A 16,698-nucleotide genomic window follows, 5' to 3' on the forward strand; every position below is an offset into this window, starting at 1 on the left:
CCAAAGTTGGAGAAAGAGTTATCCAGCTGATGTGATTTTACCCAGCTACTGTGCATGTGCGACTCCCAACAAAGATAGTATAGTAGTGAGATGTCTCACTCTGTAGTTGAAACAGAGACCCTCAAACACAGGGTCTGCCGCAATGTGTGGTACAACAAAAATATGGTGTTTTTAAAAAAATGAAAACATTTAAACCTATTCTGGTACAACCTCAAAATACAATTATGATGTGGATAATATGTATGTATTAGCATAATGTAGCATAATATGGGCGCTTTAATAAGTAATGTACTTTGATCCTGAAGTTCCTTTAATAAAGACATTTTGGGCTTTCTTTAAATAGCGCTTTTCTAGTCTTAAGAACTACTCAAAGCGCTTTTACATAGTACAGGAACCATCCACACACATTCATACACTGTGTCCGAGGCTGCCGTACAAGGTGCCACCTGCTCATCAGATAAACACTCATACACATTTACACTCCGATGGCGCAGCATTGGGGGCAACTCGGGGTTCAATGTCGTGCCCAAGGACACTTTGACATGGGACTGCCGGGCCAGGGATTGAACCACCAACATTCCAATTGGCAGGCAACCGTGCTACCACTGATCCACAGCCGCCCCTATGATGAAATTACCATCATAACGAATCTAATCATGTTTAAAAAAAATCCCCTCAGAGTTAGCTTATGGGTATTTTCTGATGGACTGGTGGATTATGTACATAAGTCACGACTCTGATTTGTTCCTGAGTTCCAAAAATACTACAAAGTCTATTCATTGATAGCTGGAATGTCTTTCCACTGAATAAAGTCTACTGAATACAGGACAGAAGCCAAACTAATAGCAATGAATTGGTAAAAGTGTACAATAATGATTGAATTTTTAAAAACATCGAAATGTTAAGCAGTTTACAAAGTACTGGGACGAAAGATGTATTTGTACCAAGAGGATGTTATTTCCAAATAAGCCTATGAATTGTGTACCTTTGAAAACTCATCCGTATGATTCTCGATTTATTTTCTATTTTATTTACTTCACCCCGAATGATATTTATGCTTTCTGGGGTGCAGGGTCAGGCAGATAATCTAGAACAGGTAGAGGTTAAGTGTCCTTGCTATGCTTCAGTAGGTATTGCTGTAGGGATGATTGAACTTCAGCCCTCCACTGTGGGGACTACTCACTAACCGCAAAGGCCATCCTGCTGAGAAAGCAGCAGTTATAGACCTTGAGTGTAAGGCAGAGATCAAACCAAAGGAAACGCTTATGAGTGTCTGCTATATGAATGTAGTGGGAAAAACTGTCAGCTGGGCCAGATACCCTCAGGTCTACCACACTACTTCTCAACTCAATTCACGCATACACAGTTTAATAGTTTTAACTAATTAAATAAACAGACTGGATTCGGCAGCGTTTAATGCAATATTAAGTTTACTGTACTGTTAGCACTAATACAGAAAAAGTGAGGGCTGTCCCTGGGAGAAGCACACTAAATACACTCGGTTCCTGTGGTCTCTTTAATGCTAGTCAAAAAAAAAATGTTGTACTATGTTCCTCCATTATATTTTTTATACCCATATATAACCTTGGTTTATCAATAACCATATACCAATTAAATGTTGTGTAAGGCATTAGGCATCATCATGTAGAACTTCTCAACAGTCCTGATTTCTAAAAAACAGGTACCCCTATGTTTGCTTTTCCTTAGTGGCCTGTACCAGAATTCCCTCATCATGTGATCTCACCTGTGAATCAGGCATCCTTAGCTTTTGGATTATCTAGTGGTCAACAATCAAATAGGTGGCCCTTTCAGTTAATTTCTGGATTAAAACATGATCTACACAGTTGTGTGATTAGATAATCAGACAGTAAGGCACTACAAGAACCAAGTCAAAACATTGTGAAGCTGAACAACAACGCTGAAATTCAGACTATTCTATCTATCTATCTCAATTAGCAAATTTCCCAGTGCTTATGGGGTGTGTCAGTTATGCTCTGAAGCCATAAAACAAAACTTTGGAGAACTGTGAGGAAGGGCATTGGAGCTACACTATAGGCTTTGGCAATGTGATCCTGCCTAAATCATTTCATTTTGCTCCACATCCCAATGGTTTACACAAGTGTGCATGTTTGTGTGTGTGTAAGAATCCTAGGGGAATCCAGTTGATCTGAATATATAAACCAAAAAGCGGAAAGGTACATACACACACACTCATTCACTCACTCACTCACACATGCACGCACGCACGCACGCACGCACGCACGCACGCACACTCACTGACCCACTCATACACACACTGCAGTTCCTGCCTAAAGCATTCAGTTAATCTCGCTCATGATTCCAATAATATGCTTTTAGTACCAGATAGACCTCATCAAAAACTTTAATTTGATCTAGAATTCATTATCACTTCAATGATAGTGTGGCCCTTTTGGCATTAAGCCCTCTCTACTGTGTGCCAGTATAAATAATGATGAGAGGGAGAGAGACAAAGTTACACAGATAGACAGAAATGCTGTGAGACAACCATTGTGAAAATACTCCATTACAAGTACAAGTCCTGCTTTCAAAATCTGACTTAAAGCTGCAGACTATGATTTTAAACTTACTATGTATCAAATGACTGTGTAATATCTGTCATTATATGTGTCATTCTTAGTGATAAATCTACAGAGAATTGGCACAGATATGTGCACTTCTACAGAGATTTTAAGTGTCGTTTAGCTCATTGTTTTGTTTTTCCGGCCTGCAAACTGGGCTCTCAACAACCTAATTTCTGGCCGAAGCAAGCTGATTTTTGACAGTTTTGAAAAGCTCTGATAAACCCACTGTATGCTACCTGCCCAACAATAAGCTGCAGACAGACTATTTTAGCAACTTATGAGTAAACATAGCGGCATAAGCAGCTACAGAGCCAGATCTGTTTCTTTGGATATGTTGGAAACCAAAACAGAGAAAAAATGTTACCAGTTTTTCAGAGAAAAAACTCTTGTTTAGCTGCGCCCAAAATGGAAAAAATATAAATTAATACAGCTTTGAGTAAAAGTACAGAAGTATTTTTAAAATACAATCAAAGCGTCAGCATAAAGAGTACTCTCTATGCAGAAACATTGCGCCTGTGAGAGGTATACAGTAGAAAGTAACTCGTAAATATAGCGGTTAGCTAAATGTAGTGAGGTAGAAAGTTTAGACTTGTAAAGTATTAGTGTAGAATTATTAAGTAGTATAACATGGAAATGCTCAAGTGGGTACCTCAAAATTGTACTTACTTAATCAATCCACCTTTGTTGATGAACATACAGAATACACAAGCAGAAAGGGACAAGAAAAAAAAGGAGAGAAACAGAGTTATACAGGCAGGTTGAGCAAATGATAAGGGACAGGAAGAAAAATGGAGAGAAAGAGAGTTATACAGACATGTAGAGCAAATGACAGTGTAGTGTAAATCATGAAGTACAGACAATGGCTGATACAGGGACCAAGACAGCGTGAATAGAAGGTGCAGAGAAAATGACAGACAGATGCAGTGAGATGCTGAGAAACGGGTGAAGTTTAATATAAATGATGGGATGTTAGCTCCTCTAGTAATGCTAGTGATAACTCTCCGCGCTATCGCTATAGCAACACCGTGCCCATTCTGCTTTTGGCACAGTGATGGGCTGGCCATTCGTTCAGGCCACGCTGATTGAGCTGTCAACACACACACACACATACACACCCTGTTACAGAGACACACACACACTCTTTGAGACATGCAGATAAGTTATTTCTCATGTGCATCACACACACACACACACACACACACACACACACACACACACACACACACACACACACTTCATCCCTATGTATCCATCAGTTTATAAATTGCAGTGAGCTGAATACAAGAGAAGGTCAACTGAAGATGCATTGAGAATTAGAGAAACAAGCATTAACTGGGTTTAGTCAGGGGGAACTGAGGCAGAAATCCAGAAGACAGAGAGACAGGAAAACACAGAGACACAGACAGAGAGACAGACAAGAGAGATATAGTGTTGTCTCTAAGGGCTCTTGTACTTGTTCTGACACTCTCTTACAGCACCTCACAGACGCACCCCATTACACGCACAACAAAACACAAACACACTGTGATGTGATTCTTTTACCTGTCCCTTGCCTTCACTTTTACCACTAAGTCACAGAAGCAGCCGGGAGTGTGTTTGTGTGAGTGCTTGAATGTATGCATTTCTTTTTTAATTGTGTATGCATGGTAAGTATGTGTGAATCATGTTCGAATGCCTGTCCTTGTAAGTGTTTCACATGCAAGTCTGCTGTGACACCACCAAATGTGTGCGCATGCAAGCTTGTTATTTTGCAGTGTTAAGTGTTTCTTGGCTGAACAGTATGTGTCAAGGTATGTGTTGCTGCATATGCACATGTGCTTGTTTGAAAATGTGACCATATGAGCGTTCATGCTTATGTGCTTTTGTGTGTGTGTGTGTGTGCGTGTGCGCGTGTGCTCGTGTGTGCGCTGCTGTTAACTGTATGTGTTCCTGCGGCCTACTGCTGAACAAACTAATTAAGGAACAAACACTGCTTCAAACCAACCAGAAAATTACCTCCCAACTCTAACAGGGCGACCCAAGGACAGACAAGCAGATTCTCTATCACATCCATTCAGAACACACAGCCTAATATAGGCATGGTTAGTTCATCAAACAACTAGCATGTGTCATTTTTAACACCCCAATGAGTGTAGCTTCTGAGTTTTTGTTTGTGAGTTTGTATAATTTTGTGTTGACATACAGTAATATGCTTCTTTAAGTTCCAACTCAGATTCTCAACTTAAACCGCACACTTTTTACACCACAGGTCATCCAAATCTAGCTTGTTTGCTCAAGTAGACGAACGCCTCTATATCTGTTACATCGTACTGTGATATTTAATATGCATTGTCCCAAAAGGGAATATAATTCATCCTCGGCCAGTAGTTGGAAGTTGTTGACTTTCAATAGATGTTGAGAGTAAATTGCTGGCGAGACTCTCTATCAGTCAATACTAGCTAATCCTGTGGTATTTCACAGCCAATAGCTTCCAATTAAGTACTTCTATCCAGAGAGATGCCGCTGACAGTATCAATAACTTCTTTCTGACCTTCTGTGCCTCCTTCTGTTCTTGTCTTCTCTTCTTGTCTTCTCTTTCTTAGCATTGTATTAGTGTCACTTGTAATTGTTTTTACTACACTATAACTTTGATCCACAAGTGCTATTTTTTGCTGTCTGTGGCTAAGAATAAACCTAATGGCTTAATTCTAAAGGTAGTTATTTCTTTGTTGTAGTGCTGTGACTGAACAGTATACAAATGTTCTTGCTAATACCATCACAAAGTGCACAGTTGCTGCTAATAATAGTGACATGATTTTTCTGTTCACAGTGAAGACATGTGGCAGTAATCTTCAAGGGCCATCTGGAACGTTTACTTCTCCTAACTTCCCCATTCAATATGAGAGCAATGCACAGTGTGTGTGGATAATTACTGCTTCAAATCCCAATAAGGTAAATCTCCTTTTCTCTCTCCCCTGTTGTTTCTCTGTCTGTCGATCAAACTCTCAAATTTAAATTGTTGTTAATTTACACACATTGCTACTATTACTATTTTGTAACTAAATGGAATATGACCATTCAATCTGTTTATTGCATCACAGAGTGTGTTACTTATACACTTGCCATACCCATAGAAACACATACACATGTAGATGTAATACAGTAATATGTAAAATACCTTATAATTTATCTCACTTAATGGTATTGTAATAGCACTCAATTATAAAACTATTTCAGTCAATCAAACACATTGAACTACTTTATTATTATGGGAATCTGTATTTGGAGAATGTACACAGTTGATATTTCAATGTAGTGTATCCAAGCTAAACAAAAAGAACCACCAAACGTAAAGCCTGCAGGTGAACGATGGGGTGGATGAGTCAGTAGTCCTTATCATTTCAAAGTCTTGTTTTTTTCAAGTATTTTTTAATTTTTTTTAGCCATTATTTATCCAGGTAAGTCGATTGAGAACAACTTCCCATTTGCAACGTTGACCTGTCACATTAACACAGTTACACAGTCAAACCTGGAAGCTGACCAGTACAACCATAGTCTGATCTGCTGGCAACTGAGCAGCTCCGCTGCGGTAATTGGGGTTAAGGGCCTTGCCCAAGGGCACCTCAGTAGTGGTGATGAGGGCCAAGTGCTGCTCTTTGAACCAGCAACCTCCCAGTTACAAGCTCGCTTCTTTAACCCATAGTGAGTACAGTATGTCAGTATGTGTGTATGTGAGTGTAGCAACTTAGCTCAAATTGTCTGCCTGAACTAGCTTTGAACTAGCTTGCAGGTTTTGCTCCATTTGATTGTATGCATTCAGTGTAATTTTAATTGATATAACACAGCAGCCCTAACAGGCATTTACAAAGTTAGTTTAGCGGCACCTTTACATAATTGAAATGTGTTGATAATAATGAGTGTAGGAGGTACTTTAAATGATATGCAAGTCAGAGCATATCAGTGTCTAATTATGTGTGATTGGTTAATCCTGCAAAGGGGCAGATGATAGGCTGGAGGTTAGATAGATAGCTGTGATTGGTTGCTGTTCCAGGAGAAAAGTGATTAGTATTCAGGAGATACAGGACACTGTTGTCAATGGCAACACCTGCGTCAGCCCCATAGGCGACGCATGCACATATGTGCGCAATCCCACATGCACACACACAAACACTGATACTCTTTAATACAGTACATGTGTGTTTAATACACAACAGTTGGTCTTTTAACGAGCACACATGCAAACACAAACACATGCTGCTTTGCTTTTGCTCAAATCCTTTGTCTCTCTCTCTCCCCCCTACATACACACTACTCTCCCTATCACAGTCCAAGGCCTCTGGTTTATGGCCTAGAGTAATACATTCTCTGTTAGGCTACAGTGTGTATGTGACTGTTGAAGGCTAAAGTACTATTGCTTTTCTATACCCTGTGGCGTGGTGTGTGTGTGTCTGCGTGCGTGTGTGCAAAAGATTGAAAATGAATGTTTATTTATTAGGTATGATTATGGATATTGCCAAACATGTTGACCAGAATGAACACCAGATCAACTGCAGCTAGTCCTTTTTATAGCCCCTTATCTTTAATTGATTAAGGAAGTACCCTATCATATGCTTTGTTGTTCCATTTTATTCTATGTACATGTCATGCACCATAATGCACTGAATCATATGCATGTCAAACAGTATATGTAATATGTCATAAACAATCTATGGCACTACATCAAACTTGAGGTCTTCACAAGTCTGGATATTTGTACAGCAGCTGACCTGAAGAGGATGGACATTAATTTAGAACAAACACAGACGTAGTGCCCCAGGGGCTAAGACACATACAACATAAGCCAAACAGTCCCTGGTTCAAGTCCGGCTGGTCACCCCCCTTTCACGCTTACAGCATTTCATTATACAAAATGCCTAACAAATTATCTTAAACACAATAAAACTCCAGCTAACCTGAAAGCCATCGAAATGGTGGTCTCTTCCATCAGTTAGACACTTGCAGAAATTGTGTAAGATGGAGGAATGGAGGCTTATTATTATACTAAGCCCTTTTAAAGAGCCAGATGAAGCAAATGGTGAGCATGACAAAGAGTGACAAATCATTTCCCATCTTCATTCATTTTTCATCTGTCTTGGCATTTATATTAATAATATCATAAAGAAACTCAAACCTCAATGTGTAAATCTACATCTTGCTCATGGATTCCCGTCTTTGGTACTGTCGGGATTGTCTGTCTGCTGCCAGATAAGTGCTGTTGCTTTCTAGCAGAATTCAAGGAAAGATGCTTTAAAGTCAGTAAAGCCAATAGCATTACAATCAATTTTTAGCAATTTTGAAATACTTAAGTGACATATATTATTATTTAAAGTAGCAAGCCAAATAATACTATTCTGAGAAAGGCTGTATTTTAACAAAGCCTAAAAAATGTCCTCAATTAGAAGGCAGATGATAAAATAAGGGGCAGTTTAGTGGGCAGGCGAGTTAGTTGATCTCCTGCAAGATATAGAGTCTGAAGCTGAAGAGGGTCATGGTGCAAACACTATAACACATTCAGAGTAGAGGAATAGTCCCAACTTAACCTCCAAACTAGCTGAACATCATATTTTGTTATTGTACACCTCTCTCCCCATTCCATCCTTTACTCCGTTTCTGTCATATCCTCTTTCTCATCCTTATTTTCTCTTTTTTACACTGCCAATCTCTTCTCTCTCACTCCCAGAGGCACTGTCCTCAGAATTACCCAGATTCTTCATTAAAGAGCTCAGCCTGAAACCATCAAATTACTATGGAGAAAGCGAGAATACAGAGAGGGAGGAAGAGGAGGTCACTCGTAACGCTCTCTCCATTGCACCCATTTCCACACACATTCTACATTTCTCACCGTCTCCTTCTCATACTCTGGAGGTAAAAACACACAAGTTCTCTTCTTTGTCTCTCTGTCAGTCCCATTCCCACTACCCCTCTCTGTATGCCCATTCATTTGCTCCCTCTGTCTGTCAGGTTAAGTGTTAATGGGGTTATATAGCTCTCTGATGTTATTGCTTCATTTATTTTTGGCAGAATGAGCCTTTAGAGGCAATTCATTTTCTCCTGTTCTCATTTAACCTTGGGGATGACATGCAGGGATGGCCATTACTATACGATACTATACTATACTATATTCTTCTCTTCTCTTCTCTTCTTTTCTCTTCTCTTCTCGCAGAAAACAGATCTTACTGTACTATTATCTTTTCTTCATTGTCCCCATCATTTAGTTTCTTTTTTTGCTCTTCCCATGTTCCTATCTTGTTGCAACTATATGTGTACCATATCTTTTTTTTTAGTTCATTAATTCACATGCTGGATACAGCATGTGAATTATTGAATTGTTATTGAACATGCAAATGCTAGATCATGCTGAACTAGCTTTACGTCACTTGACACGCATAGCCTTTCCCACAGTTTCCTGTTCAGAGTTGGTATCTTAAAAAGAGGCCCCTGCTGGAATCAGTTCAAAGTAACAGAAGCAAGGGGGAAAACACTTAGATGCAACAGACTCTGGCTATCAGTCTTCATCAGCTAAAGCCTGCGTCGTCTCACAATGGTGCACTTTATACAGTTTCGGCAGAAGCATGTTCAAGGGGAGCGGGTGGCAGAGGGTTTACTGTAATACTCTCACACACAAGCTATTATTTCCGGCCCTGTCTGTGCCCTCTTTGTATCACTGACTGTGGCGCTCGCCAGGTGTTTCAGATATTAGTTTAGTAACTGTATCTTCAAGGTATCCCTAGATGTTATTATGGTATGGGTAGTGAGGAGCCTCCCACACCTCATTGTCTCCACGACAACCAAAGGAAGTGCTTTATCAAGTAGAAATTCAATTCTGTCGCCTCATTGGCTAGAAGCCATAGATGGATGGACAGAAGGAATGCAGCCGCCAATTAGAAGGAAAGAGACAGAGGCTGACAGCAAGAGAGAGGGAAATATAGGAGGAAAGAGAGAGAACGAGATCACTAACCTATTAGAGGAGAGGAGAAATTTGCGCGTGCACACACACACACACACACTGCACTGAAAGAGATACAGAACACAGACACAAACCCTAACCTCTACTCTGTCAGTAATGATGTTTCAATCTAAGTTGACTACAGTACATTGTTCACAGACACACACACACAGACACACATGGGCACAGTGGAATGTAGTTATATTCCAGCTGTGTTTAATACTGTGTGAACAGTGCTGATTGGCATTAGGGTGTTCTGTAAAGGACGTATACAAGGAGACAGACCAGTGGCTATCATCAGAACACACAGACACACCCTCCTCTCTCTTTATACACTGCAAGGACAAAAAAGGTCTGTTTCCTGCCGCAGAAACAAATGAGGCTGAATGGTTCTCCATTGGATATCCAGCACACTAAGCCACTAACAGCCATTATTTTTTAGTCATGTCCATCATATGCTACTCACTCAGTAACCTCTCCCCTTTCATTTGATCACTTTTGACGCTGCTTTTTCAAGGATCTTTTTTTAAATGATAATTTTTTAAGGCAAGTGTTAATTTGTCACCTTTCTGACAAAAACAATATTAAGGAAATACCCACAACTTTATGCTCAAATGTAGAAAAGGCAAAGTTTCTCTTTTCAGACACAGATGAATGGCAGCTGTAGCAGCACAGTGTGACTTAATATGAACCTTGAGGAATATCTTTCTGTCGTAAAAAGCCACTGTCAATGAATGCAGGGCTGATGTAAAAACTACATTTATGAAACCATGAAGCATCTACGTCCAGAGGGATTTGTTTTATGTCATGCTGTATATTTTATTTTCAAAATTAGAATGTTGAAGAATAAAGTCAGTTTGAAATACAAAATCACTTTTCTATTTTTCTATTGTAAGCTTGTTATTGGCATGAGAATTAATAAATTATGCACTGCAAATTTTCACTTTGATAGTCATAATGATTAACCCTTTAAATGCAGGATCTGGTCTTGCCTTTGGATAAAATACGTATCCATTCTCTACATATCCTGCGCCTTATTTATCGTCGGACTTGTATGTATATTGAAAGTGTGTGTATTGAAAGCCTGCTTTGGGTTTATAGGAATATTATGATAAGTGTGAAAATGGTGACTATGTAATCACAGAAATAGACACATTAATCTCCACAAAGTTGTGCCTATCTGTATGAGTGATTGTGTTTCAAGTGTGTGCTTATGACAGTGTGTGCTTGAGTGCCGCTTTGTCTGTGTGTGTGTATTTGCCAGAGAGAGTTTAGCAGGTTTCTTGGTGATGCTTTAATCCAATATGCCTTACATGCCAAAACGACTGAGTCAGCGGTGTGAGCAATGGGCAGATCACAGCTTCATTTTTCTACACCTCCACCCTCTCATTTAACTACTTTCTGGTCACATCAGGTGATGGTGTTGTTGGTGATGTTATTTTGGCAAGGCATCAGTTGTTGTTCTTCATGTAGACGTAATTAACCAAAATTAACTGAGCTTTTTGGTGTGACAGAATGCAAAATAAGCCCATGAACACAAGCAAAACAGGTGACACTGCCAACAGATAAGCAGTTAGACAGCAGGTGAGTGGAAAGGCACATCCACTGTTTTTGTGTGTTCAGTTTTTCATTTGTTCCTTATTTCTTCATAGATTAAACGTTCATAGTGAGGATAACCTGTTTATACTTCATGTCCCCAGGAGTCCATGTTGCAGATAGTGAAGGGGGAAAAATAACCATATTTATTGTGCCTGACTCAAACAGAATGTTTGAATACAGACTACGCAAACAGATGCTCAGAAATAAGAAGATATTGATATGCACATAAATATGCTCACTGTTAACACGCCAGCTCAGAGGAGACTTGGACCTGTATGATGTTTTGGATGTTTTTGAAGTCCTCCAGCAGAATATTGAATCTGGAATTCTGTAAATTCCTCACAAGGAAAGAGGAAGAGGAGGAAGGATGGGTGGAGTGAGGTTTTAGTCTCCCCCTGAGGGTCAAGTCAGAATTCTATTTTGAAATATTCTAAAACTGACTGCACATTGATAGCATCAAAGATGTGCTAATTTTCACCCCCGCCCCTTTCCTATTTGTTGCCTCCTCCTCTCTCTTACCTTCTCCCATCTGCCTCCATATTCTTCCTTCTCTCTCTACATCCTCTCTTTCCTCTGTCCACCGCATCCTTTTTTCTGTCTTTTTTTCTGTCCCCTTTCTCCTTTTCTGTCTTCTCCTCTGCAAAACGTGTTTTTCTCTGGTCTTAGATGAAACGGAAAGTGTTGGTTTAATAATTCTTGATCAGAGTTTTGAATTCTCCCAGCTTCAAGTGCAGCGCAGGAAGTGTTTCTCGTCTCTTCCTAGTTCTTCCTGTAACACTCAATGAAATCCCACCACATTGTGTGATGCATTAATGAATTCCAATGATCCATTTTGTCAAAATATATTTCAATGAAAGGGGGAATGTGTCTTTGATATGGTTATAGTTGACAGTCTAAATATAAAGAACATATACTGTATACTGGTTGTAATGAGCGTCAGTGAATAACAATATAATTCTAAAGAAATATCTCTGACATTCATGTGATTTATATTAAATGTTTTGATGTAATTTTGATGTAATGTTATTTCACTAAAAAGTCACAATATTCCAAAGCAATAGAAGTTGAGACAAAGGCACAAGTTGTAATATTATGATAATAACACACTGGTTTCTGTCATATTACAGAGTCCGATAAATTCATAATTTTACAAGAAAAGGTTTGTGTGTTTTCCAAACAGTGGCCCTTGAACGGTAGATATCATGGCACGGTTCTGCATCCTTTAAACATAGGGTTCTTACTAGGAGTGTCCCCGACTAAGAATTTACATAGTCAAATCAGAATCATCAAGTCTTGCCAATAGTTGACTGATCGTAATAATAATATAACAATAAGTTTAGTTGATATAGCCCCTTTTACAGACAAAGTCCTTCACAAGATAAACAGTTGTTTAAATACAGCAAAAGACCTAAAAAGAAAATAATCTAGCCAAAAGAAAGAACCAAAATAAAAAATAAAGACTTAAAACCCAAAGTTACAAACAAGAGACACAAGCGAGTTTAAACAAGTGTGCGTGTGTGTCTGTGTGTGGGGGGGGCTGTCTAAAGTGATGAAATATTGAGCTGTGATAAGGTTGTTTGTAAAGCTCATTTTTGTATGACAATATGCAACAAATTAGGACACAGACATAGAAAGAGTAACTCTTAGTGCATAAGTGGTGCAGCGGTAGAGAAGATGAATTGAAAGAGGTTTGGAGTGCACGCTCGCGTGTCACTGAGAAGTCAGCGCTGGCACACGCCACCGATGAGAAGCACAGCGCACGGAGTCTGCTGTCCTGCTGTGCGAGCTTTCTACTTCTTTTACAATACTCTTTTCATAATGTTTTTCTACCACAAACGCAGCCGTCGCGGCTTCACCCGGCATAACGCCGCGGCTTGCTGGTGTAGTGAACAGGATTTGGTGATCAGGAAAGTAAAACTGTCATGAAGTGGTTGGATTTATTCACACACTTTATAAAGATCTATTAAAAGCTTCTTTTTCATATTTTTATTTATTTATTATCATTTTTATTTATTTAGAGCATTATTGATAATTATATCATAATACTTAGCTTATTGGGAGAAAAACGGGTAGTTCTATGTAAAATCAGACATTGAGCACCCGCATATAGCCAAAATGGCGTGATCCTCATTTCATCCCCTCTGCGTAGATTCAACTGTGAGATTGGCAGTTGAATCAGACTCCTTCGATTGAAGCATTGAATATTTGACTATTCTGGGTCACCCCTAGTTCTTACACTGGGTTCAATAAACATTTCCATATGCTCTCAGGTTCTAAGGTCTCCAATGTTTGTCTGTTTTCTGGATCTGCTTCTTCTTCTGGATCTGATTTAGTATCCCTGACTTACCTAAATTAAAACATCAGTCCCAGATGGATTTTGACTGGGTTGAGGCTGACATGTATGTGTCTGTGTTTTTGTGTGTATTTAGGTAATCCAGATCAACTTTGAAGAGTTTGACCTGGAGATAGCCTATGATACTCTGACCATAGGAGATGGAGGAGAGGTGGGAGATCCTACAGCTATACTGCAGGTGTAAGTATTACACTGTTTTACTTTTACATTTTTCTAATCCAAATCAGGCATTTTAGGATAATTTGTGTCAAAGGTAGACAGACTGTAAACCCGTCAGAGAAAAACTTTAGAAATATAGAAACTTTGCTACATTATTCCTTTCTGAATTAGAGGTGGGAAATGCCACACTGTGCAATATTTCTAACAATGCCAACATAAATAGTGTAGTAGCTGCTTGTAAAAAACAACACACACGGTAAGTTTTCAGAGTCAAGGATCACTGATTCAAATTCAGAGATTGTTTTACTTTATTTTAAAAAAATCCCAATGACCTTCAAATTAAAAGCAGTTATTAATGAAAAAACACACTCACAACTTCTACCCTGCTTGAAAATGATGCTTATTAAGTTCAGTATTGTCTTCTTAAAGCTATAATAATCAGATACATACAGAGTAAGGTCTGCTGTTGCACCAGGCGGATTATGGCTACAAAACAGCCTCAAAAAAGTAATGTTGTGAGATAAAGTCCTTAAAGATGAATGTTATAACGTTCAGGAAATGCTACCTGAACTGCATTTTCTTTTAGTGATTTTATAAAGCAGATTGTGCAACACACAATGTGTTTCCGTAATGACCAGGTGCCATCATAAACAGCAGCACTATTGTCGGTCTATCAAACGCTTTACAACACAGTTAACAGGTTCCACATAAAGTTTAAATGATCCGAGTAAAAACTTTTACCAAATTTCCTTTTTAATTTTCATTCTGGTTCTTGATGTTATGCCATCAGCTGCCAGCTAGGCTGAAATCCTCCATATTCTTTGTCGCAATTAGTCCGATCGTAAAACAGCAGTCTGCATTATGTGTGCTCCACTTAAAAAGATGGACTGTTCCTGAATTTTGAATATGTTCTGCAGTGCCCGAAAGGATAACAGATGCAGAGCCTTTACAAAGTGGATGATTTCAATTCACTTTGAGTCAGTCACTGTTAACTTTCATGCCAAAAAAGGTGTTGGCAGCCTGACAAAATGCTGGCTAGTATGAATGTACTCTGAGCCATTTGCTTTCTTGAGGCAATATTCTGCAGAACCAAAGCAAACCAAATCAAAACATTCATCTCCAGCGCAGGGTGTTCCAGAAATGTGTGCACACTCAGAGCACCACATACAAATTTGATTATGATTGAAGTGAGGAAAATTATACTTTGTAGAATGTGATTATGATGACAATGATTTAATATTTTTTTTTTTTGTCCAGCCTATCAGGTAGCTTTGTTCCTGACCTGATAGTCAGTATGACCCACCAGATGTGGCTTCACCTACAGTCAGATGAGAGTGTTGGATCTATAGGATTCAAGATCAACTATAAGGGTAAGAAATGAGCATGTTTGTGTATTTTAAGATAGAAGAAGAGAGATGAAAAAGTAAAATGAATTCTAATGGTTTTATGGAGATGAAAAAAGATTTGTGTAGAAGCTTTTTAGTTAACTTTTAAAAATGATTTTGTCTAGCAAAACCTGACCTTCATCTTACCATCAATTAAGAATAGTTTCAATCTGTTCTGTTGATTCAGCTCCTTCCGAAAAATATTAACCTTTCCAAAGTACTCAATTTGATCTATGTAGTGTGAATTTGATTACAGTCCATGAAACACAGAGAGGTGAGCTTTGTGTTCCTCATTATTGTCATTATCTTTGGATTTATTGCCATAATTAGGTCACAGTGCTAAGTTGGGTGAACGCAGACATGTTTTGATATATCTTTACCCTTTATTCTCCTTGAGTTTTGAATAATAGAGTGACTAAATGGTGATTTAAAGAACAGACAGTCCAAATGAATTAAAGCTGTTTAAACATTGTTTTGTAGTGTAAAAATGTGCAGAATTGTATGTTCACTTAAATTAAAAAGGTCTAAACCGCTTTTCAAATACAAATAATTAAGTACCACAAGTCCATCTTAAAAGGTCCTGTTGCATGAATATTTTACAGGTATTTTTAACATGAGATCTCCCAGCCTGCCTATGGTCCCTCAGTGGCTAGAAATGGTGATAGGTATAAACCGTGCCCTGGGTATCCTACTCTGCCTTTGAGAAAATGAAAGCTCAGATGGGTCAGTCTGGAATCTTGCCCCTAATGACCTCATAAGGGACACGGTTACCTCCCCTTTCTCTGCTTGGCCCTACCAGAGAATTTGACCCATCCATGAGAGAGAGATGACATGGCTTTCAAACGAGCAAGTAGCAGTTGGTCAAGGCCACACCCCCAGCCTCCACCTTCCCCCCCACTTGTTCATTTCTCCTGAATGAGTTCCCTATAGAGATCAATAGAAAACAAATGGAGCTTATGCTTATGATGATGACGATACAAGCATTATGGCCTGACATTCTTTTTATTTACAGGGATTAAGCTGTTTATATTCTCTACAGTATGTATTTCTTTATACTTTTAATACATTTATACTGTATTTATTTTTACAATCATAATCTAATGCCAGAAAATTGAGTCTAGTTGTTCATTGGATTGGCCTGACGTTATTTTTGGTCAACGTTATTCACAGATATATTGGCGTTTGTTGACTAATAAGTAACAAGAAACTGCAGTAAAGAAATGCAGAAGATATCCAATCAAAATGTATTTATAAAGCAAATTTAAAAAAAAAGAAACAATAAAAAATAAGTTGACCAAAGTACTGTACAACCAAAGATACTAAAACATAGAAAGAACACAGTAAATACTCAAAGATCAGTTTAAAGACAAAATGACAATACTATAGAAAGGCAACTATTCAAGTGTATTTAAAACCAGAGAATAAAGATCTGTTTAAAGATGGGATTTAGAAAGAGGCAGTGTAGGGTCTAGCCCAGACCTGGGCATCTTACGGCCCGCGGGCCACATCCGGCCCTTTGTGCGTCCCTGTCCGGCCCGCGTGAGGCCAATCATAAATTACAAAATAAATAAAAAAAATATCTATGTCGAGTTTGCAATACAACGGTGCTGCTTTTGTTTTGAAAAGCGTTATTTG

General features: G+C 38.7%; 1 protein-coding gene across 1 annotated transcript in view; it reads left to right on the forward strand.

The window, feature by feature from the left end:
• Positions 1–16,698, forward strand: part of LOC116701449 (CUB and sushi domain-containing protein 3) — a gene marked incomplete at its 5' end in the record, with an annotated part of 211,419 nt that overhangs the window by 90,984 nt on the left and 103,737 nt on the right. Inside the window, 3 exon segments of the mRNA XM_032535155.1 lie at positions 5,413–5,534; positions 13,596–13,699; positions 14,936–15,048. Coding sequence (XP_032391046.1) covers positions 5,413–5,534; positions 13,596–13,699; positions 14,936–15,048 — 339 coding nt within the window.

This window comes from Etheostoma spectabile, chromosome 14, assembly GCF_008692095.1.
Source record: "Etheostoma spectabile isolate EspeVRDwgs_2016 chromosome 14, UIUC_Espe_1.0, whole genome shotgun sequence".
Lineage (NCBI taxonomy): Eukaryota > Metazoa > Chordata > Actinopteri > Perciformes > Percidae > Etheostoma > Etheostoma spectabile.